The sequence below is a fragment of the Lagopus muta genome, chromosome 1 (genome assembly GCF_023343835.1).
Source record: "Lagopus muta isolate bLagMut1 chromosome 1, bLagMut1 primary, whole genome shotgun sequence".
Lineage (NCBI taxonomy): Eukaryota > Metazoa > Chordata > Aves > Galliformes > Phasianidae > Lagopus > Lagopus muta.
The window spans coordinates 175,881,041-175,904,472 of record NC_064433.1 but is presented as its reverse complement, the minus strand read 5'-3'; the positions used below and the strand labels follow the sequence as shown (position 1 = coordinate 175,904,472).

The window sequence follows — 23,432 nt, the reverse complement described above, 5'->3', positions numbered from 1 at the left end:
CAAAAAAGTGTGCTCATGGGTGTGAATTTGAGTAAGGCACCTCATTTAAAAGAAATGTACGGTGGTGAGTAATCTTCCTTTCATTGTAAGTAGAAGACAGTTTCAAAGAGCAGGTGAAAAAGTGTTATAAGAAAAAATACACAGTGAAATATAAGAAAGATTTGTTAAATAGTATAGCCAATATAAATTAAGAACGTACACTTCTAAATGCCTCATATTTCCTTGATGAAAACATAAAGCCTCTTTTCAGGAGTATTTAGACACTGCTTTACAACAAACACAGCTTCTTCGTATTCTCCCTCTATCCTTTTCTGTAGAACTGCCTAGAAGCCTGATGAAGCAATGTTTTTCCTTCTTCTGTCTTTCATTTGTTTTCCCCTCAAACAAGGTTGTGTTACATAATTAGATGTCTGGATAGCTGTAGTCTTTTATCTGAAGAGTCTAAAGCCATGGAGATCATCCACAAGGCTGCTTGTTATAAGATTGACCTGCGCCATGCATAATTTGCCACAGTAGATTTCAGAACTCACTGCATGAAAAAATGAAATTAACAGCTCAAATAAACTGTTATGTTCCTTTACACAAACAATAGAAGATATTTCCTTTAATCTGTGTTCTACGGAATTTGGATTAATGTAATAGCCTCTTCCGCCTTTCTGTAAGCAGTAAACTCACTCTTAACACATAATCAAATACAAAGATTATCTCTGTGTATTTTAGTGTGTACCTGATTCATGTAACCCTGAAGGTTTAAGTTAATTTACCTTTGATTGACTTTGGTATGTTTGACTGGTTTCTAGCTCTTTAAAAACAATCTTCTTATCAAAAGTTGACAGTTTTCAACTTTCATTTCAGTACTGCTAATACTTTGATACTTGTTCTTTAATTCTCAGAAAATTGGATGCTAAAATAAAAGCTTTGTTGCATTCTGTCAGTCTTTAGCATTGTCATGTATAATTTCGGTTCTTTGATGCATCTTAAAAGTTTTAGATGCAGCTTTTTGACATAGGTTTTTGTTGCTATTGTTCCCTGAGAAGTTAAAAACCCTTAAGGAAATGAGATAAATCAAATTGTTAGATTTCTAAAGTATGTATCATGACAGCAAAGTTGTGATGAAAAGAACCTGATAAAGTAAATGATTGTATACTTTTGACTTAGAATTTGGCCAGAAGTTTTTGCTTTCAAACTTACAATCAGCTTTTTGAATAACTCCATTTTAAGTTTACACTTAAAAATAAAGGATAATGCACCCTCTATGTATCTGTGAATTATCCAAAGGAATATCACCTTTACTGATAGGGAGACTTTTTTATTGTTGATTTTGAAAGCTAAAGTCATTCAGAAATACCACTAAGAGAGAACACCAGCGTAAAGAAGAGACTGGAAGTATGACAGACCTTTCAGCTGAGAAGCAAGAGAAAATGTTGGGCAAAGATAAAAAGTAAAAATAAGAAATTTGGAGATAAGCTTTGTTTCTTTGCCTGTCTAAAATGTGGTGTGTGTCTGAATGCTGATAGACAAATTCCGAAATGTAATGCAGAACTGGAGTTTCACAGGCAGGGATTTGATGAAAAGAAAGTTATTTTTTGCCTCTTGAATGAAACCCTATGGTAAAAAGCTTAAAATTCATCTGCTTTAGTGATAGACGCAAGATAGATAATATTTTGTTTTTATACTGTAATTTGCCTAATTTGTAAATTAGTTGAAGCAGTCAAATAGTAAATATGGAGTGAGCAAATTTTACCTCAAATTAAGTTCAATAACTACTCATCAAATCAGATTTTAAGAGGGAAAATAAAATGTAATTTACAGACACTCGAAGATGACATACTATTTATAACTTAGGAAACTTCAGTGGACTCACTTTCAGAAAATCTTTGTAAGGACACTGCTTGTTTTCTGGTTGTATATGCAAAAAGCTGTCACACAGCTATGTAGGGTATGGTGTGGTATAATATTGTTTCATTGGTGGATCAGTAACACATGTGGGACCAATATTCTAGCTGAGCAGATCTCAAGGCAACAAGAGAAGTCTGATGGAAGGATTAATTGATGTGGTATACCAGGACTTCATTTTTTGTCCTAAACTTGGCTGGGACTTCTGTTATTGCCTCTTCTCCTCCATAGGTTGCCTGTAGCAACCTCATAGACATACACAAAGCTTTCCCTGTTTGGGCTCTTTCTCTGTTTCTTTAGAGCTCCCACTGTGATAATGTGATTATCTTGCTCATATAATCCTTTTCTGCTTTCATCTTGGTTTCATTAGTGCTGTAAAGAACATGTGAAACATTTGCCAAATGGTCTACAGAGGCCAAATTCTCTGCTTTGCTATGGTTTGAGTAACATTGGAAAATTTTCAGATTTAACTTTATTGAGCATGCTAAGTTGTAAAACTTTCTTTCAGAGGTTTTTTAGTGTAAATTTTCAGTAGCTTCCAGTGTTTTATTCCTTATAAAATAAATATCCTCTCTCTCTTAATTATTAATTATTCAGTTCACTAAGGCAAACATTTAGATTTTTAGGTAGTTTATTCAGAAGGTTATTGCTTCTCATTATGAACACAGACTAACACAAATGTAGCAGATAGATTTCTGGTAATTTCACTAAGAAAATTACACACTACGTTTTTATTATTAGAGTTATTTGTGTTAAGAGTTATCTTAGCAGTTATGTGTAAGTCATGTTCCTCTAATGACTGCAAGCATCCCGCCTTAAATTCCGTCTCTGTTTTCTCTTAATATTAAATGTTAGTTTCAGTGAGGTAAGTAAACATCTAATTTGGAGGACTGAAAAAAGAAAGAAAAAGAATAAAAACCAAAAAAGGTGAGTCAACTAACATCTCCTCATAAAATAAAAGAAAGGCTGTAGATTATCTCCAAAGAGAGGCCATCACTTTCTGTGATAACTGAGATGGACCTTACTGCAAGTTTCTCAAAATAATGGGAACCATCTACCTAAATCACTTACACTATTCACATTAAGGAAGACTGACCTGGGGAAGTGAATATATTTGCACAAGGATGATCTTCATAGATCCTTAGGTAAGCAGGTAAAACCAACAACTGTGATCGACTGTGATCAAATGGGATCAGTTTAAGAGTCACAAAATATAGAATGGCTTGGAGTGGAAGGGAGCTTAAAGATCATCCAGTTCCGACTGCCCTGACATGGGCTGGGTTGCCGACTTCTAAATCAGGCACCAGATCAGACTGCCCAGGGCCCCAGCCAAACTGATCTTGAATACCTCCAGGGATGGGGCATCTACAGCTTCTCTGGGCAGCCTGTGCCAGTGCCACACTGCCCTCTAAGTAAGGAATTTTCCCCTAACATCTAAGCTACCTCTCCCCTCTTTTAGTTTATAACCATTCCTCCTTGTCCTGTCACTATCTGCCTGTGTAAAAGGTCAGTCTCCCTCCTTTGTGTAAACTCACGTTAAGTGGTGGAAGGCCACAAGGAAGCTTCCTGAAGCCTTATGCAGACTGAACAAGCACAGTTCCCTCAGCCTCTCTTTGTAGAAGAGGTGCTCCAGCCCTCTGATCACCCTCATGGCCTCATCTGAACCCTCTCTAACAGTTCCACATCTTGTGCTGGAGGCCCCAGACCTGGACACAGTACTCCAGATGGGGTCTAATGACAGGGGAGTAAAGGGAGACAATAACTTCCCTCTCTCTGCTGGCCACTTTCTTTTCATGCAGCCCAGGATTGGCCTTACGGGCTGGAAAAGCACACTGCTAGCTTACATCATGCTTTTCACCCACCAAAATCTTCTCCATGGATCTGTTCTCACTGAGTTCTTCTTTCAGTCTTTACTTGCATTTGGGATTGCCCTGACCCAAGAGCAACATCTTGCACTTGGCCTTGTTGAACTCCATTAGCTTCATGTGGGTCCACTTTTCAAACCTTTCCAAATCCCTTTGGATAGCATCCCTTCCTTCTGTTTTATCAACTACACCACTCAGTTTGGTGTCACCAGTAAACTTGCTGAAGGTGCCCACCCAATCTCACTATCTTCATGATCAGTACTGATGCTGAAGATTACGAGTGCCAAATTGGACCCATGGGGGGCGCCACTCATCACTGGCCTCCACCTGGATGTAGAGCTGTTGTCTACAGCTCTCTGGCTGCTACCATCCAACCAGTTCTTTATCCACTGGACAGTCCATACTTCAGATCCACATTTTTCCATTTTAGAGATAACAATGTGGTGTGGGACCATAATGAAGTATGAGATTTGTTAATATGTGACATTGTTATACATGCTGCTTTGCAGTTTTGCTGCTTTGCAATTTCTTGCAGAGAAGAACTATGCAGCGATAGCAAGTTATCAGTAGTGTTTCCTTACCAAATGCATTAAATATGTATCTCAGTGTGATAAATGATTATTTTCTCCGAGGAAATGAAACAGAACCTTCACTGTATTGGTCCATGAAAATTACCATTTCACAAAGGACAAAAAAATACTTATAGTGTTTTTTATTCTTAGTTATCTCTTGGTAACACAACATAAGTATTGTTTTTTTGTTTTGTTTTGTTTTGTTTCTTGTTTTTTTTTAAACTTCAGTTCAAAGGAAATTCACACGCTGTTAGCTGCCATATGTTTGTCTTGCAAATTTTTATCTCATCTCGCTAATTTGGTCCTTTGCCCTCTGCTGGATCTATTCTCTGGATCAAGGCAGAACAATCAGTTGTTTTTATGTGAAATTTTCAATACAATTGTTTGAAAAAACAATTTTAAAGTCACCATCATTTTTTTCATAGAGAAATATAAGTAAGTGTGTTAATTTTTCTGTTTATTAAGTGTGGGATTATAGATCTGTGTTTGCTTTACAAATTTATTTATTCATATGCAATTTAAAATTTTGTGTAGCCCCAGATATTTTTGCATGTTGATTTTTTTATTTATACACCCATACTCTAATTAAACATAATTAAGTTGACATTTCCTCCACATCTTTTGTTAAGCCTTAAAATAATTAACAAAAGCAAATGCCTACTCACATTTAAAGGGAAGATTCAGAGCACAGTTACGTATTATGAATGTATAGACTACATGGAAATAAATCATTGTTCCAAATGAGTTAAGAAAGAAATCTACCTAAGGTACTTAAATATACAGCAAGTAGAAATAATAACACGAAGCAAACAAAAAGCACTGACGAAATGCATGAAATCATACTAATACATCATGTATCTTTTGAAAAAATTGGTTTGCTTCATATAAACTAAACAAGACCAGATAACTAAATGTACTACAGTTACATGAATTTATTTTTTCCTTACATTTGTTTGCTAGTGATCTCAGTGTAATCTAGAAAGTATAAAAAGGTGTGGTCTAAATCATGTATGTGTCTCTGCAAGTCAAAAAAGGAAGGAAGGAAGGAAGGAAGGAAGGAAGGAAGGAAGGAAGGAAGGAAGGAAGGAAGGAAGGAAGGAAGGAAGGAAGGAAGGAAGGAAGGAAGGAAGGAAGGAAGGAAGGAAGGAAGGAAGGAAGGAAGGAAGGAAGGAAGGAAGGAAGGAAGGAAGGAAGGGGGGGAGGGGGAGAGGGGGGGAGGGGGGAGGGGGGGAAGGAAGGGGGAGGGAGGAAGGGAGGAACGAACGAAGGAAGGAGATATAGCCTTGCTAGTTAGAAATTGATTGTGTGTTTCTTTAAAGCCCATATTACAATGTCCACCTACAATGCTTAGTGCAGAGCATTTCATGTAGATGACTGTGTCCTGATCTATGTCTGTATGATTAAAGTGTAGAGATTAAAGTAAGAAAGAAAAGGAAACTGAACCGAAGTAGGGTTGCTATGCCACAGCACTGATATATCAGGAAAATTCAAGCTTTTGAGGTGATAGGTAATTGAAGTGCTGATGAATGCTATCTGTTCGCACCTGTAAACTGTCTAGGCTTCTCACAAAGGAGGTATGCTGGATTGTGCACTGGTGCTTCAGGGAGCATAGCAATCACTGACAAGGAGGTGCTGAGACAATCCTTTGTGTCACATAGCAAAGACAGACTGACAGCTTGGCTGGAGTCAGTTGGTACAGATTCCTCTCCTTTTAATTTTCATTTTCCCTTCTTTTCAGTTCCTCAAAACTCAAAGAGGAATAAGATTCAAAAAGACAACAGTGACCATTCAGCTTGATGTTAACTCAGGCAACATGGACTGGGGATTAAATATATGGGCCCAGTACACCTAAATAAGCACTTTGTAAAGTCACTTGGTAGACGTAAGCAATATTCCAAGATACCAGCGTGTTGATTGCAGAAAAAAAAGAGAAAGGTCATTGTTGTGAGGGGTTAGCTTTCAGGAGGTCTGTGAAAGCAGGATAGAGATGCAAAGAAAAGCAAAAGAGCAACCAGCAGATAGACTCCTAAGAATTGCACCACCCTCTGAGCAAAGCATTTCTCCTGAACATCTAATCTAAATCTTCCCACTTTTAGTATAAAACCATTCCCCTTGTGCTATCGCCATCTGCATCTTTTTACACTCCATGTAAAAAAATTGTCTTCCTTCTAAGCTCACCTTATGTACCGGAAGGCCACAACGAATTCTCCCCAGAGCTTTCTCCAGGCTGAACAACCTCAGCTCACTGAACCTGTCTTCATAGGAGAGGTGCTTCAGCCTTTTGATCATCCTCATGGCTCTCCTCTGGACCCATTCCAACAGCTCCACATCTTTCTTGCCCTGTGAGCCCCAGAGCTCTACACAGTACTCTTGATGAGGTCTCATAAGGGCAGAGTAGAGGGGAAACAATCACCACACAGGTCACAGATCCCACTACTGGCTCAATGTCCAGCTTTTCAACCTAGAACTTTCCTTCTGCTCAGGGCCTCTCTCAGTGAGCCATTCTACACAACGCTGTGGCTGTGACCATCCAGGCAATTCTTTATCCACTGAATAGTCACCCCTTCATATCTTTCCAAATTTGGAGATAAGGATAGGGTATAGCACCATGTTATAGGCCTTGCACACGTCCAGGTAGATGACATCAGTTGCTGTTCCTTTGTTCACCAGTGCTGCCAATCTGTCACAGAAGGGCACCAGATTGGTCAGATATGATCTGCCCATGGTAAAGCCATGCTGGCTGTATCAGATCACCTCCTTATCTCACGTGTGCCTTAACATCTCTTCCAGGAGAATCTGCTCCAATATCTTCCCAGGCACAGAGGCTGACCAAACTGTGGTTTCCTGAATCTTCTTTTCTCCCCTTCTTAAAGATGGGAGTGATGATTCACATTTTGCAGTCACTGGTGGCTTCACCTGACAGCCATGGCTTTTCAGTATGATGGAGTGGCTTGCCAACCACATCAGCCAGTTCTATCAGGTCCCTGGGATACATTATACACATTATAGTGGAAGGAGAAGGATACATCAAATATATTTCCTTAGGAAATGCTAGAAACATTACAGAGGACTGTAAGTCATGGATAAATTGGATATTGCAGGTAATTTTACTGTAGACCATTCTGTTTGGGACAGTTCACTTTTATACTGAGTCTGGTGCTTGTCTACTTTGAAGGATTAAAAAAAAAAAAAAAAAAGAAACAGTATCTCAGAGGCTGTGAGACATCTTTATCTTAAGAAAGGATTGGTGAGTCTCTGGAATTTGTTTTCTGGTAAAGGGGCTGGTATGTGACTTGGCTTTATGTTTAGCACTGCAACAGTTTTCAAACAGATGATGGCTGGGTCTTAGCTCAGATGAAAATGAAGCAGCCTTTGTAGGCACTAGAGTTCCAGACAGCAAATGAGTTGATCAGATGAAGTGGGACACAGCTTTTCTCGCTTTAGCTGATGCAAAGCCACCTATGTGTGAGGAGTAAAGATGTAAAGCAAAGTGTTTTGATTGATAAGCGCTGGAATAGGCTCCCCAGGGAGATGGTTGAGTCACCATCCTTGGATGTGTTTAAAAATCATTCGGATGTGGCGCTCAGGGACATGATTTAGCAGAGTGTTGTTAGTTAGGGTAGTATGGTTAGGTCATGGTTGGACTCAGTGATGTGTAAAGTCTTTTCCAACCTAAGTGATTTATGATTCTACAATAGGGAAAAGGACTTTTAACCATAACTTCTGTTTCTTTGACCAGTAATTCTGAAACTATTACAAATCACCAACTATTACAAAGTTCACCAAGAAGAGATTTGGTCATATGCTGATGTTGTTTATTACTAAAATTAAGCAAGTTATCTCTTGTTCAGTACAGTAACAAGTAGAGCCTACTGCATTTTTTTGCCAATTCTGTACTTTGTTTTTATTTATTTATTTTTCAAAATAATTTTCAAAAAAGTCAGAATGGGGTGTGTAATTATAGTAAATATTGCTCCAAATAGTACTTCAAAAAAAGGCTATACATGCTTTTACTTCTTGTTCAAACTCACCTAGCCATTTATTTTTCAGGTATATTCTAACTTTACTTAATAAAGTGCCAAATTCTCAAAGGCTGCCAAAATTACTGATTTATACCTATCAATTTCAAATCAGCAGTTTTACTGTGGCTACTCCACATGCTGTGGTTACCCACAGCTTGGCCTCATGAATAATGCTTCAAAATACTTGATAATTACAGTATCCCCATACCTAACTTATGCATTTCAATCATACAAGAAATAGCTTATGGTCTATTCCCCAGTTGATTATAACTTCTATATTAAAAAGGCTACACTTATAATTTGCTTGCTTATGCCAGATGGCAAGTTCCTAATTAAATACATTTCTCATGTGCCTTATTTTTCTGCTTTCATTTTGGGAAACCTAGACTCTCAGTAAGGCCAACAGATTGTTGAGATACATTGTTGACATCAGTAATTGTTGTTTTACTGTCTTGTAGTGAATGGCAGCTTAAAAAAGATCTGATGATTCAAGGGCTGTGTCTTGATCTTTGGCACTGAGTCTCTACTTTTATACAAGTTCAGATCTTCAAAACAGATTCTTAAAAAACGGTTTGCTGTACTGTTGTATTCATACTCCTTTAGGGCTGTTTGCATTTCTTCCATAGGTGAGAGCACAGATTGCTCTTATGGTAGTTGATGAGAAACGTTATTTCTCTGTTCTCCTTTTTTATTGGTCTTCTTTTTGTCTTCCTAGAACCTCAGAAGGGGTAAAAAAATTCTCAGCTGAATGATGAGCTTCCACTGTCTGCCTGATAATGACAATATTGATCCAGAGGGTCTGGAGTAAGTGCATCATTCTGGGATTCTGAACTGTAGTTCAGCACAAGAAGTCATCACTTACACTACATGGTTTTTGCAATATGATGATACAGTTCCAGATGCACACATTCGAAGGCCTGTTAAACCTGTTCTACCGTGGAATTAATTATAGACACATAGGATGGTTTTGAGTTGGAAGGGAACTTAAAGGCCATCCAGTTGCAATCACTCTGCCTTGTGCACAGTTGCCAGTCACCAAAACACGCACTAGATGAGGTTGCCCAGGTCCCCATCCAACCTGTCCTCAAACACTTCCAGGGATGGGGCACCAATAGCTTCTTTGGACAGCCTTTTCCAGTGCCTCACTACTCTGAGTAAAGAATTTCCCCCTAATATTTAATCTAAATATCCCCTCTTTTTGTTAAAAACCATTATCCCTTGTCCTAATACCGCATGCTTGGATAAAGAGCCAATCTCCCGCTTTCCTGCAAGCCCTCTTTAAGTGCTGGAAGGCCACAATGAGTTCTCCCCAGAGACTTCTCCAGGCTGAACAAGACCAACTCCCTCAGCCTTTCTTATTAGGAAGGATGTTCCAACTCTGTGATTACCTTGTGGTCTCCTCTGGAACCACTCCAACAGTGCCACATCCTTCTTGTGCTGTGGCCCCGGATCTGAACACAGTGCACCAAATGAGTCCTCACAAGGGGAGAGGACAATCACCTCCATCACTGTGCTTTTTTTGATGCAGCTCAGGATACAATTGGCTTTCTGGGCTGTAAGCACACATTGCCAGACAATGTTGAGTTTATCATCAACTGATACCTCAAAGTCCTTCCAGGGCTGCTCCCAGTCCAGTCATGCTTAAGATTTTAGTGACACAGGTATGGGACGTTGCACATCACCTTGTTGAACTGCAAAAGGTTCACACAGACCCACCTTCCCAGCCTGTCTAGATCCTTCTTAATGGCATCCCCTCCCTCCAGTCTGTCAGTCACAGATTTGCAGAGGATGCACCCAATCCCACTGTCCATGTCACCAGCAGAGATCTGCTTGCTGATGGAGCTGTGAGTGGGTGCTCAGTGCATCACACACTGAAATAAAAATCCTAATGCAAGGAAGAATTAACTCATTAAAAAAGGTTTTAATCCACTGTCCTGTACAGAATGGTGAAGAATTCCCCTGCAATCCAAGTACGCATTTCTGGTTTTCTTCCTGAGAAAAAGCTAGCAGTTAACTTTCAAAAGTCAACAGTAGTTGCACTTCATACTTGGTACTGTAGAAGCATTATCTGAACTTTGTAATAGGGCAGAATCTTTTCAAATCTGCTTGGACATTTAAGGTTAAGTAGTGTTGTGGGGTTTTTTTCTTTTTTTCTCTGCAGTATTAAGTTAAGCAGCATCTTCAGTCTTTAGGGTACTCCTATAGCAACATTCCTTCATCATGTCTTCTAGTTGACACATAAGCTTCATTAGTCTTGCCCTCCCCAGCTTGCACCTCTAAAAGAGTCTGCAATGGTAAGCTTAATTATTTGCTTTTTAAAAAAACTCCATTGTTTTATCTTAGATCTATTCCAATTCACCTGTCAGGCTCATCCTGCAGTGAGTACTGTGTGTACGGGCAGCTCTTAACTTGTTGCCTCACAATTTAGCCTTTTTACAGGTTCGTACAGAGTCAAATTCACAGAAGTAAAGGAGCTATTTAATAAAAAATGTGTGAAGATGCAATCCAATTAGAAGATATGACTTCACAAAACCAACAAACAAAAAAATCCGTCAAAGCCACCGAACAACAAAACTAACCCTCTGTCAGTTTGAATCTGCTTGATAAAGGAGTGTGGTAGCAATGAGTTGGAAGATAACAGCTGAAGCAGAAATTGAAATACTGATAGGATGATTGGGAACAGCCCCACAGCCAGCTGTTCATGTTCATGTATGAAAACATTTCACAGAAACCAGACACAAGGACCTGCTGTGCTCTGACATGCTGGGCAGTTGGATATTTAGAAATAAGTCCTTTTATGTTTATCTTGTCTTCAAACTCTTTTTTATATTTTTCTGTTTTAGGAGCTAAGTATTCTTGTTCATACTGTGATGAAATATAGCTATTCTGAGTTCCAAAGCTGTTTTGAACCTCTTTATAGGTACTGGCATAATGAAACAGTGTCAACAGATATGCCTTAAAGTCTTAGTACATATGTGTTCCTATTACTTTCTCCACTAAAGTTATATTGTGCTTATATTCCAAAATGTTGCTGTTGCAATATTTCTTACTTTGTGCAAGTAACTATTTTAAACAATTGAACTTTATAGCTTGAAGATATGCCACAGTATCTTTCAAATATTTCTATATATATAGGAAAGATTAAGTTCCTTTTGGCTCAACGTTTTGTTCAGATTTAGAAGATGACATCCCTTTATAAAATATTCACCCTAGCCCTACTCATAGGACATAGTCCCCTCTGTTCTTAGAAGTCCAGAGGTGGCTAATGACTAATTATATTTCATTTCTTCTGACAGTTTGTTAATACAGTTGTCCCCCAATTTATTTGATTGAGGATTCAGTTTTATTTTTCATTCAGTGATTGTAACATAAATATTTTTGTGTGGCTTTGGTGCGGGTTTTTTTGTTTGTCATATAATCACAGTTGTTCAGCAGTAGAGGGCTTCTATTCTCAGTTTACTTCATTAATAATTATGAAGAGGGATATCTGTTGCAATGCAATTTTGGGAATACAAGAGAGCTGGGATATCTTGTTTTCTTGTGAGAAGGGAGTATTAATGACATTAGCGAGATTTAGGCCTCAAGGACAAAGATACTGTAAATGGAGTAAGGGCAGTGGTAGCCAGAAACTCTTCTGACTATGCAGATGATCTTTTTACTGACTACATTATATAAAACCTTATAGACAGGCACCTCCCTGCAACAAGTAGTCCAAGAAAATCTAGCCTAGATGATTAAAGTGAAACTAATTTTTTTATAACAAGCAACTGTAAAATTATTGTTTGGCTCTTATTACTGAAATAAACTCTGTTTTCCAGAGAGACTAGACTGTCCTTCTGCCCTAAGTTCCTATTGTGTTCTTTAAACATGTCAGAGACCTGGAAATTATTTCAATAAGTTCGAGAAGTTGATACAAGTAAGACCAAAGGGCTCTTATGGATGTATAAATTTCCATTTAGTTTGTCTTTTCATTGGATGAATTGGTTAAGCTGATGGTCACCATCTTCTCCACCATTTCGTTGTCTTGTGCTTTGAGGAGATATTGAAAACTTGTAGGTATACACATAACTACTTGTAAACTATCTGTATGAAAAAAGTGGTGTATTTTGATGGCAGAATACTCAAACCACAATTTAGGGATCTTTTTCCATTTTTTTTCCCATGGCATGTATTTTCAAGTACTTCTTGAAATTCATGAATAATTCTGTCTTTGTTATAAAACTGAATATACAGGTGTTTATAATTTAGATTTAATAATTTTAGAGCATAGAACACAGCCCCTGTATCCTGTATCCATTTCTTCCTTTGCTTAGGCAAGTACTGGTAGGAGGAGGTCCTGACAATGTGGAGTATATTTGGCATAACTTGCTAAACATTTCCAGAATGTTATCTAACGTAACCTCTCCAGAACTATGTTGTCAGTCACTGATTAGCAAAATCCAAATGAAAAGGATGTTGGCAGCTGCTGGTGAGAGACAGGACATTAGGATTCTTGGTCTGGGACAATAATCACTTGAGAGGAAGACTTAGTTTTCATACAGATGAAATGAGACTCCATGACTGAAGTAATTGCTTATTACGCTAATGCATTCTAATAATAACTGGAACTTTAATATTCCAACAGATGTCTTCATTATCTTTCATATACATTTTGGACAGAAATTTTTATTCCATTCACTGTAAACGATGCTGGCGTACATGTGCAGACCAAACAGGGCTTGGGTGTCCAGTGTTTCATTTTAGTGTGCACTATAATTTCAATCTCAGTGTGTTTTGGCCCACATCTTTTACAATATCGTCAATTAAAGTACTCAAAAGGGCAATTCAGGAATTTATTTTGTTCATTCCCACATATTCCTGAATTTTTTTCCTTTCTCTTTCCATTTTTTACATTTAAATAGGAAGACAGCCACCTTCAGATGATACAGAGCTCACTGACAGTTGCTCTTGCTCCCGTCCTACTTCATGAGAACTTCAGAAGATACTAACTGAGGTATTTATTTGTTCTTTTTATTTTATGTGTTTTTACTTTGCAGGCATACCAAGAGCAGTAATAGACATGGAAAATAACACAAAAGTTCTGTCCGTAAAGAAAACTACTGTGTGATGTAATTTCATTATGAAGAGTGTTTGTCCTTTATGTCAGATACCAGTGAATTAATTCTTTTGTACAGAAAAGAACAACTTGATTTGTGTAATGTAAACAGTCTCATAAAGAATTAATGGACTCAGTGTTCATAAAAGCAAAAAAGTATCTTATAAGCCTGTGGCCAGCCCTAAATTTATGATCTGCAGCTGTTGAACGTCTGATAGGAACTTCATCTTCTAAAGCATGATAACACTGTGAGTATATAGCTAGAGAAAAGGAAACACTCTGCTTTAAGAAAGTTGTCCAGACAAATGGATGACGACTGCATAGCACGTTTACTGGATTTCTATTGTGTAAAATCTTGCATATGCATGCTTTAATACTTTTTAATTTGCATACAGTTACAGCGCAGATTCTGCAGTCTCATAGGTTAAACAGAAAGTTGTAGGTCAGTGTACAGTCAGTCTAATGTAAGCAGTGCAGGGCTGAAATTTGTGTTTTCTACATCTGAAAACTAGAAGCCTAAATGACGTTGAAGAAAGATGGCTCATAATTTCTAAAAGAATGTTGTAAAATATACACTACAGTGTATGAAACATTTTGTTTGAGGCTCTCATTAGTTATGTGCATTTTTCATAATACCAAGAACAGATTAACATTTAGCGAAGGTTAATAATTCTTAATGTAATTATTATGTAAATGTCGTATGTCCTGTTATAACTGTATAATATAAGTTTAACATAAGTATTTCTTGCATAAGTGTTTTTGAAAGAGGCCTTATGTACCAACCACTAGAGATTCTATTTAGAATAATGTTAGTATTAAAATTGCTTATTAAAAAAAAAAAAAGACTTTTGTTGGATATTACTCAAGGATGCAGAAAACAGAAGTTTTGTCTGTTAATTTTGCTCTTAACAGCTATCTATGTTGATAGCATTTATGCCTGAATTCTGTGAAATGCTTCATATTCTCAGATTTTAATAAATCAGCTGGGATTTGTGATCTCAGATATAACAGGTTGTGCCATTTTAGTATGCACTACGCACTGGCTATATCTTACAGTGGGGCAGTTCATATCTGGAGTCAGCACACAACCATTTTAGCAATAGAATTGGCCGCTTGTGTCACAGATTAAAATTAGCCACGTCTGTACGCCAGAGCAACAGAGTGGAATGCAACACACAGCCAAACATGTGAGCAAATTTTCTTCTAGTGATATTTGGCCAGGCCTAAAATATCTTCCACTCCCAGATTTGAAAGTAGTGGAAAAGTTAGTCAGATCCCTCTGGGGAAGAGTCTGATTGTAGTTTATTCAGAAGTTCACTTTGTTTCAGATCTCTAAGGTAAGAAACTTATTTTCTAATTATTTTTATAAGTATTAAAATGTTTGCAAATTAAGATCAAGCTGTTTTTTATTTGATCTTTACTTAACATATGGTTATATTGAACTTCCCTCCCATCTGATTTTCTGTGCAGCATTTCAGGCCTTTTCTGTCCTCATATAAGAATCATGTTGCTACTCATACCATTTGTTTTTGGACCTGAATTTAAGTCTTAATTTTTATACAAAGTTATAACTTTGATTCTGGTAATTTGAATATATTTGTTTTAGCAGCTAAATGCAATGTGAAGTTGCATGGTATAAACTTGCATTTGTGTAATATTAAGAAGCTAACTTTTAGTGCTTTTTAAGTTTTTGTACAACATCATATGAGCATACAAATATATTACAGAATTACATAAATCTCTGGTTTTCAATAGTAAATCTCTGATGGTTGTAGCTCTAAGTTTCTCTCAGTTATCTATCACATACTGAAAGTTCAATTTAATGGAGTGGATCCTTTGCTTCTGCTGAACACTTATTTTTGATTTGACAGCCTGATACTAACTTTCCATCTGAGGAACTATTACCAAAATAAGCTTCAACTGACTGGAATTTGAATCTAGCAAACTTGAACAAATAAGGAGTGTATAACTGCATGCATACAGAACTCCTCTTACAATGTGGATTCAAATATGTTTTCTCTTGGATAATTTCACTGCCTGCAGGAAAATGACCAATTTGATACCAGTATATTTCTGACTCATTATCAAATGATTTAGTGGAAGATATTTGATGTCTCTGCCAGGTGCTAGCACTGAAAATTTAATCATGCGTCAGAATGAGCGCATAAGTTCTTACAACAGGAATGTGATTTGACTGCATCTACGCCAGTCACCTAGGCTACGTTTATAGAGATACAAGTGGTTTTACCATTCTAACATAAATACATTCTTGAGGAGATGATGAATCATGTCCTGGCAGAGTCTACCTTTCCCTACTGTCTGTGTAGGGGATCTAGCTGTTATCTGTGCTTGGTAAGGTGAAATCCGGCCTGCATAGCTACATCCCAATGGGGGATCTATAGTAACTGTGTGCCATAGAGTCCTGAAAGTTTGCAGTTGGTTACAATTTTGGTAACTTTGGTTGCAGGGTATATTCAGAATTGATTCTACCTTGCCTAGGCTGAAAGTCTGTTCATCTTCTAAACAAATGTGATATTTACATATGAAGTACAGACCTTCTTTCCATTACATAATGAAAAAAAAACAAATTACCCTAAAATTTCTCTGAGTGTAAGAGTCACTGCATGGAGTTAAATTAAAAATAAAAGCATCCATATTAAGCCCAGTATTAGAAGGAGCCATTTAAAATCTCTTTTCTAAGATTCTATGGCTTTTCCAAATGACATGCAAATTTTTTCCTGCTTGAAAACACACTGGTGAAAGCGAGTTGCATATTAGTTTTTAGTTGTAATTATAAGGCTCCAATAATAATTTAAAAATAAAATATCTCTCCATTCTGTAATAGATTTGTAATTACACAGGTGTGTAATTTGTAATTAGACAGACTGTTGTTAGTATGGAGGAATTTCAAGGAGAAATGTACTTAAGTATGGGTAAATAGTTTTGAAAGAACAATTGAAAGGAAAAGCTGGAAATATATAATACAAACCCAAGCCTCCATCAAACAGCATAGGAAAATTATCTGAGAGTACAAATGCCCTCTTCTTTGAATAGTTTTGAGAGATTTATTTCTTCCTCTGAAAAGTAATACCTTTTGTGTGAGATATAAATCTCGGGTCCTGGCATCTTACAGCTTGTAATTGTTTTCATGACTTGGAATTAAATTCATCTTGCTTTCAAGTAAATTTATTTCTCAAAGTTGATTCTCTTAGGTGTTTAATGAGATGATTGAGGTTTTTCTTTAACAGAGGCATTTAGAAAGTGTTTCTCTCTTTCAGGACTTCTAGTATGTAATAAGAGGTGATGATAATCTTCTTGACAATTGCAGTTTCTCAGTGGAGACATTATGGGCTTTCATCTGTCTTCTGTCTCATTTTCATAAAGTTCATAGGAATATATGATTTCTAAGACTTCTGCGTGTCCATAGAATGATTGGAATTGACTAAGAAGCTCAAGAACTTCTGTAAGAAGGATGGAAAGTGATGGGAGATAGACAATTTAGACAGTGACAGAGTGTGATTACACATTTTCCTTTATTAAGCCAAGATAAAACTATCATGACAGTTTCAATAACAAGTTAATTCAATATCTTGGTCACATTTTCAGCTTGGGTAAGAATATTCTCACTATGTAGTTCATCTGTAACTTTGGCTACCTGGGGCAGTCTTCTCATTAAACCTCTCTGTATACCTGCCAGAAGCTGTTAAACAGCTGCTGCATTTCATGCCACAGTTGCTTACATTTCTGTGGTGAGTGAAGTACTTCTGAATAAGAAAGTGGAATATAAACTTCAACATTTTTTAAGTGGAGTGTGATATGCGTTAAGTGTTGGCATTAGCTTTAAAACAAATGATTCTCACTGAAACATAAACATTTTTTATGTGAATATATGCATATGTATAACTTGATGGTTAGCTATAAGAATCACATGTGCATACTTAATTTTTTAGCATTTATTTTCATATTTTTCATTAATTTTGTGTCTAGTTAAACATTTATAGAACTGATAGTTCTATAAGTTATACCTGCTGACTTGTTTTGTTAACTGAACCTAGCCATGTTTGTGGAAGATTAGGTCATTTTTCCTTCAGCCATATTGAGAACATCTAAAGTGCTTGCTATATTAGTAACATTAAAATGACTGTCTTTCTGTATCAGAAATGCTCAGATACTAACTAAAATATGACTTTAACTCAGAAGAGAATTAAAATTGGAATTACCTGCAAAATAAACTATGATTTTTGATTTCTTGAGTAAGTAAAGCAGATAAATATCTAGATTGTAAAAGAAGAAAATCAAAGGCTGCAGAAAGCTAAATTCTTTTCTCCTCCTTTGCTTTATCAGAAGATTCCATCTTTCAATATTTTGTCAATCTTTTTGTGACTTTATTCAACATTCCTTTGGCAATTTATCTCCCCATTTTACCATCTATCTCCCTTTTTTCCATCTATGTCTCTCAAGTTTCCTTACTTCACTTTTTATCACTAGGATTCTTCTCAGTATTTAATATACTGTACTTAAAATATATTGTGGAGACTTTATCTCTTTTATATGTCTGATTTCATATTTTGATATTTCACAACTGAAATGAAATGGGAACATTTACAAGACAATTTTCCCATCTTGAAATAGATTTGAACACTGGTAGATGTTCTGAAGTCTCTGGGGAATTTTATTCAGCTTTCTCCTTTTGATTCAAGTAATACGTAGCCCTTGTACAAGGTGAAGCTCATGATGCTAAATCATGTTCAGAGAAGGGCAACAGGGCTGTGAAGGGTCTGCAGCACAAGTCTTATGGTTAGCGGCTGAGGGAAGTGGGATTGTTCAGTCTGGAGGAGGTTCAGAGGTGATCTTGTTGCACTCTACAACTGCCTGAGAGGAAGGTAGTGGTGAGGTGGAGATCTGCCTCAGCTCCCAGGTAACAGTGACAGGATAAGAGGGAATGGCTTCAAGTTGTACCAAGGGAGATTTAGGTTAGATAATTGGAAAAATTTCATAACAGAATTGCACTTAGAAAGTTGTATGGACTTTTCCTGAACCTGAACTTAGAAAAGCCTAATTTGTAGCTTTTTCTCTTCCTGGAGAAATATTTACATGTGAAATCACCATACCAGGAGGTAAATTCTTCTCTTGAAGAATCTAGTTTAATCTGTAATGCAGGTAGTAAACAAGCTGAGCATGCAACAAAGAATCTTGCCTAACAGCATATCAGGACCCGTACTTCAGAATGACCTGTAGTTTTCTTTCAATCTACAAGGAATAGTTTAGGTAATAGCCCTTACATGTCTAATTCTTTTTTCGTAAACTGTCAAATGGATGCAAAAGCTCTGGAACTTGTCAGTTGCTCATTGTGTATGGTCCAAACTGTAAATAAAGCTGTAACAGATGTGTAGGTAGCAGATACCAGTTATTAGAGCTTCCTGATAAAATATTCCAAGTTTTATTGTCTTCTGGGTTGGTTCTCTGGTGAAATCTCAGGCTACAAAAATTGATGGGTGCATGAGGCAATATTCTCAGTAGCTGATCAGCAAATGATCTGTCTAATCTGAGTTTAAAATAACAAATAATACATTCTATGGATGCTTTTTCCCTTGTTAGTCCAAAAAATGACCAGGGACATGCTTCCTGGAGATTGTAATATGCCTGTTCTTTGACTCTAATAGAAATTGTTTTCCATTTCCTCAAAGTAGGACCTTTAAAATGCAGAAGTATGCAAAATACAAATCATACTGTTCACATTGCAGTATTTGATCCAGTGATGTAATTCAAATTTAATGTAAACTTAGGCTTTAGTATTAACTGCTTATTTCCATTTCTGTTAATATACTTTATATTAAAAAATCAACTTTGAGGTATAAAAGGTACATAGATGTTAAATGAGAGATCTTACTCTCAGTATGTTTTGGAATGTGTATGTACTTCACTTGCAATTCTAGCTTTTGTTTCTTTATTTATTACTTCATTTATTTGTACAGCTAATGCAAAAATGAGGTATGTGTTTTGTAACTTTTGCATCTTTCCTGTTAGTTTAATCCAGTAAGTAGCATATTGATGAAAAATATTTATACATCTTGCTATGTTCTTCATCTCCTGTGTTTTGGCATTACTGCTTTGTCACAGCTGCTGAAGAAACATAGAGGCAGTTGCTGCCTAAACATTTGAAGTTAACATCACCTAAAAAGGCTTCTGCTGTACATGTGTTTTGATGATTTCCTTATGTGTCTAATACATTTTTAAATGAATTTGTTTTCTTCTGTGTAAAAAAAAATATGTAGTAACACTGTTATGTCAAGGACTGCAGTGCAAAAGCAGCACATCAGTTTGTGTTGTCTGATGCAAGAAATTCATTGGAAAAGGAGAGACATTTAAAATATATCATGAGGTAGTATAAATAGGAATGCATCTTGCTTACCTCACTGCAGAAAAGGGAAGTGAATTTCAAATTTGCAGTTTACTTGTCTTTTCAAAAAAGGCACAATAGAGACTTTCTAGATTGAACACCAAATAATTCTTTCAGATTTTTGAAATCTTATCTGTGTTGAATCACTTAAATTAGTAGGGGAGACACAAGGGCTTACTTTCATCTCTAGCCTCTGTGTCTAGTTCCATTGCTGTTGGTGGTTTTTTTTCAATATATTTTCAGCTTACTATTCAAAAAAGGTTCACAGAAGGGCATTATATCTCTCTATAATGTATGTAATCATTTAACAAGGCTAATGCACTACTTTTCAAGGTTCTCAGCCGACAATGGACTGCACTCAAGAACGGAGTTATCTGTGTTTGTATGTTTTGTCATTGTACTTAAGTCTACTGTGTGAACTGGGAGTATGCCTGTAAAGAGACAGCAGCATTCCTCCTGGAAGTAGTATTTTAAGAAAAGTAGAAGCAAACACGGGAAAAAGAGAAAAAGTTATGCCGATTCATATGCTTTTACGTATTTAAATAGAGCTGCTTCTTTAGGCTGTCACAGACAGTGCCTCTTCCAGCACAGAGGATGTGAAATACTTTTCCAGAGAACAACATTGAAGATAATGTTAAAGGACTTTTCCTGAAAGCTCTGCTCCTTGTAAAGCATAAATTATAGTGAGAAAAGAATTTCTGCAAGACTCATTTTGGCCTTGATGGTGATTACTCTTGTGTCACAGAAAGGATCACACACCTAGAAATTAAAAACATGTAAATGATTTTTTTAAAGAGTTTTTTTTGATGTTTCCAGAAGTTTTCATGTTTGGTATAGATCCGCATGAGAGGATGATAGCAGACATTCTTTAATAATTTGTCTCCAGCAGAGGGACTGCTTCCATTTTCTTCACATCTGTAAAGAACTTTCAGCCTTTCAGGACATTCACTACCCTTAGCCAAGATCTCTCAATTCCTCCTGCAGCCCTGGACCCCAGGCACTGAGTTTATTTTGTCATTCTGGTGCATCTGCCCCACTTCACTCCAGTGTAAAACTAACCAGAAAAAGGATAACAAGGGACTGGGAAAAAGATGTAAAAGTACTTGTGCCTACCAGTTCTTTGAGATTCCTGGTGGTGTTTCTATTAAAGGAAAACTGAAAGCCCAAAAACATATCATAGCCTTTGTACTTAAGAAATAATGTTGTATTGTACATGAAAAACTTATCTTCACTGCAGCTGAGAATAACAAACTACAGATCTTGTCTGTATAACTTTACATGGGAAGCATCTATTTTGTCAGATATGCAAATAAGTTCCTTAATGTTAGCAATACCCAGACATGCAGGCCACTCTAAAGTAGACAGAGTTCTAATTAGTCACCCAGGTTAAGAGTCATTTTAAACTTCTAGAGGTACTATGGGCTCATTCCACTGTCACTCGAAATCACATAGTCTTGCTTAAAAAACAAATGTATTTTCTTAAGAATAGAATATTTTCTGTAATTTACTTGCTGTAGGTTTCAAGACTTACTAATGATAATATAACTGCAAGAGATTTTTCTCTGGAGGACAGCAGAGATTTTAATAGATAAGTGAGAATACAGAAATAGTTCCATAGAGCTGTCTGGGAACTCACATTTCCTTATTTTTGTGTCTGGCGCTTTCTTCCAGGTCTGAATGTGTTGCTCTTGCAGGTGCAACAAATTGTGGTGTGAAAATACGATATGGAGAGTATGAATCTGAATGTCGTGAAACATCTGAAATGTCAAATTGTTTGCCAGGCTGCACAGCCTGATGAAACTACCACGTCACACACAACAGTTCACTTCCTTTGAGCTGTCACAAGGTGATAAAACTTTTCCAATTTCAGATGATTGATTATTCCCTTTTACAGAGTCAGGAACATTTTACTGAGGAGTAGTTTTATAACTGTGTAACAGATGGCATTCTTGTTCACCACTTAGAGCTTTCATAATCTTGGTAATCTCCTCAAAAGAAAGTTAGTGAGATGTCTGTTGAATTTATTCTGTACAGGAGAATAGTTTCTGCTTACTGTTTTGGAACTTCTTACTGTTCAATTCATTGTATTTAATTAAGACCACTTAAATGTTATCACAAACTCATGTTAACACAAACCAGTGAGGGAGAAATAATTTCTGAAGTGGACAATAAGGACAATATTCACTTGTCTGTAGCTGAATTTCATCTTTATTTGTTTGGAGTAAGTCACGTATGTGCTAGCAAAGACTAATCCTCAGCTCTGAAGGCAAATGGCATGACACAGCTTGCATCTGTGCAACTAATTTTCATCTCCAGAAAAACAGAGTGCACTTTTGGGAGCCCTCATCTCTACTGTTCCCATAAAGTGGTCAAAAAGTGGCCCTGGTCATGCCTGGCAGGGAACCAGGGGGCAAAGGCTGAGCCATTCTGAGGCTTTGCTGTCAGCTGAACCTGCCAATATCCACAGTGCATGCCTTAACCCTGGCAGTTTTACTATTCTATATGTAAGGTAGGGGAATTCTTAGCACAAAAAAATGTCAGCAAATGAATAACAATATGCACCAAAGCAAATACGCATTTTATACCCTGTGAAAATCTCTCTGAACTTTCGTTGAACCCATAAGATCACAGTTCAGCATATATGAGAGAAATGTTTCAGCAAGTCTTGTCAGTTCTGCTCACAGAGATGAAGCACAGTTTTCCCTGCATTAGGTTTGGGTTTGTAAGTGGAGGTGAGAGCTGAGGTCCTTTCACCCATAAGAATCTATGCTCTCAGTGAGATGTTTTCCTATACCTCTGCTGGTGTCTGTAGGGAAGATGGAGGAAGACTTCATTTAAAAGCAGTGGGAGCAAAAGCCAAACAAGGAGAGAAAAGTTGTATGTAGGGACAAGCTCCTCAAAGAAGCAAAGGCTGGTTCTGGTCATCCAAGAGTATTGAGTCTAGGAGAAGCACTGTAGACGGGAATAGATGTGTCAAAAGGCTGGAATTATCAATAAATTTAAATTTTAAAGGAACAGAAGAGACATTAGACAAGAACTAAAGATAAATATGGTGTAGTTGTTCAGCTATTTTGAGTAATCAGGACCAAGGGAGAAAAAGAGCCATAGAAGACTCAGATTGTTTAAGAGAAGAAAGGAAGTTGGTAAGACAGTAAGTAGAAGAAATTCAGCAAAACCTGGGAGTAGTGCAGTAGATTGCAAAGGAGAATGTCTCAAATAATTAAAAAATTGAGATAATTGCACGAGGGAAACAAAGAAAGTAAGCATAGCTTTATTGCAGAAGAGCTGATCTGGTTTCTGGGACATATAAGACACTCCTACTTAATACTCAAAAAGAAATCTGTTATTCTTTAACATTATTACTGTCAAACTGTAAATAAAGTAAACAGGAAGTATTCAGGCACAATATCTGGTTCATCCCTCATCCATATGAAAGACTAAGATCCAGTACTGCAAGCAGTTTTACAAAGATTCAAAGAGTAGAACTATGCAGATAAGTCAGTTTCATGTGAATAGTATGTTGAATTATTATTTGTTGTTGTTCTTTTTTGTTGTTGTTTGGTTGTTTGTTTATTGATCTAG

At 36.9% G+C, this 23,432-nt stretch overlaps 1 protein-coding gene across 10 annotated transcripts in view; it reads left to right on the top strand.

The window, feature by feature from the left end:
- SGCG (sarcoglycan gamma) overlaps nucleotides 1-23,432 on the top strand; it is a 118,971-nt gene that overhangs the window by 21,649 nt on the left and 73,890 nt on the right. For 3 of the 10 annotated variants that reach the window (XM_048933711.1, XM_048933713.1, XM_048933709.1), the window contains exon 2: nucleotides 13,257-13,348. Coding sequence is in view for 3 of the 10 variants with exons in the window: in XM_048933708.1 (XP_048789665.1) it covers nucleotides 21,645-21,696 (52 nt within the window). In the remaining 7 variants the exon portion in view is untranslated. Of the gene's footprint in view, nucleotides 1-9,070; nucleotides 9,160-13,256; nucleotides 13,349-14,624; nucleotides 14,788-21,521; nucleotides 21,697-23,432 lie in introns of those variants that run through there. The other 7 variants (XM_048933715.1, XM_048933716.1, XM_048933708.1 and 4 more) reach the window with 6 other exon arrangements.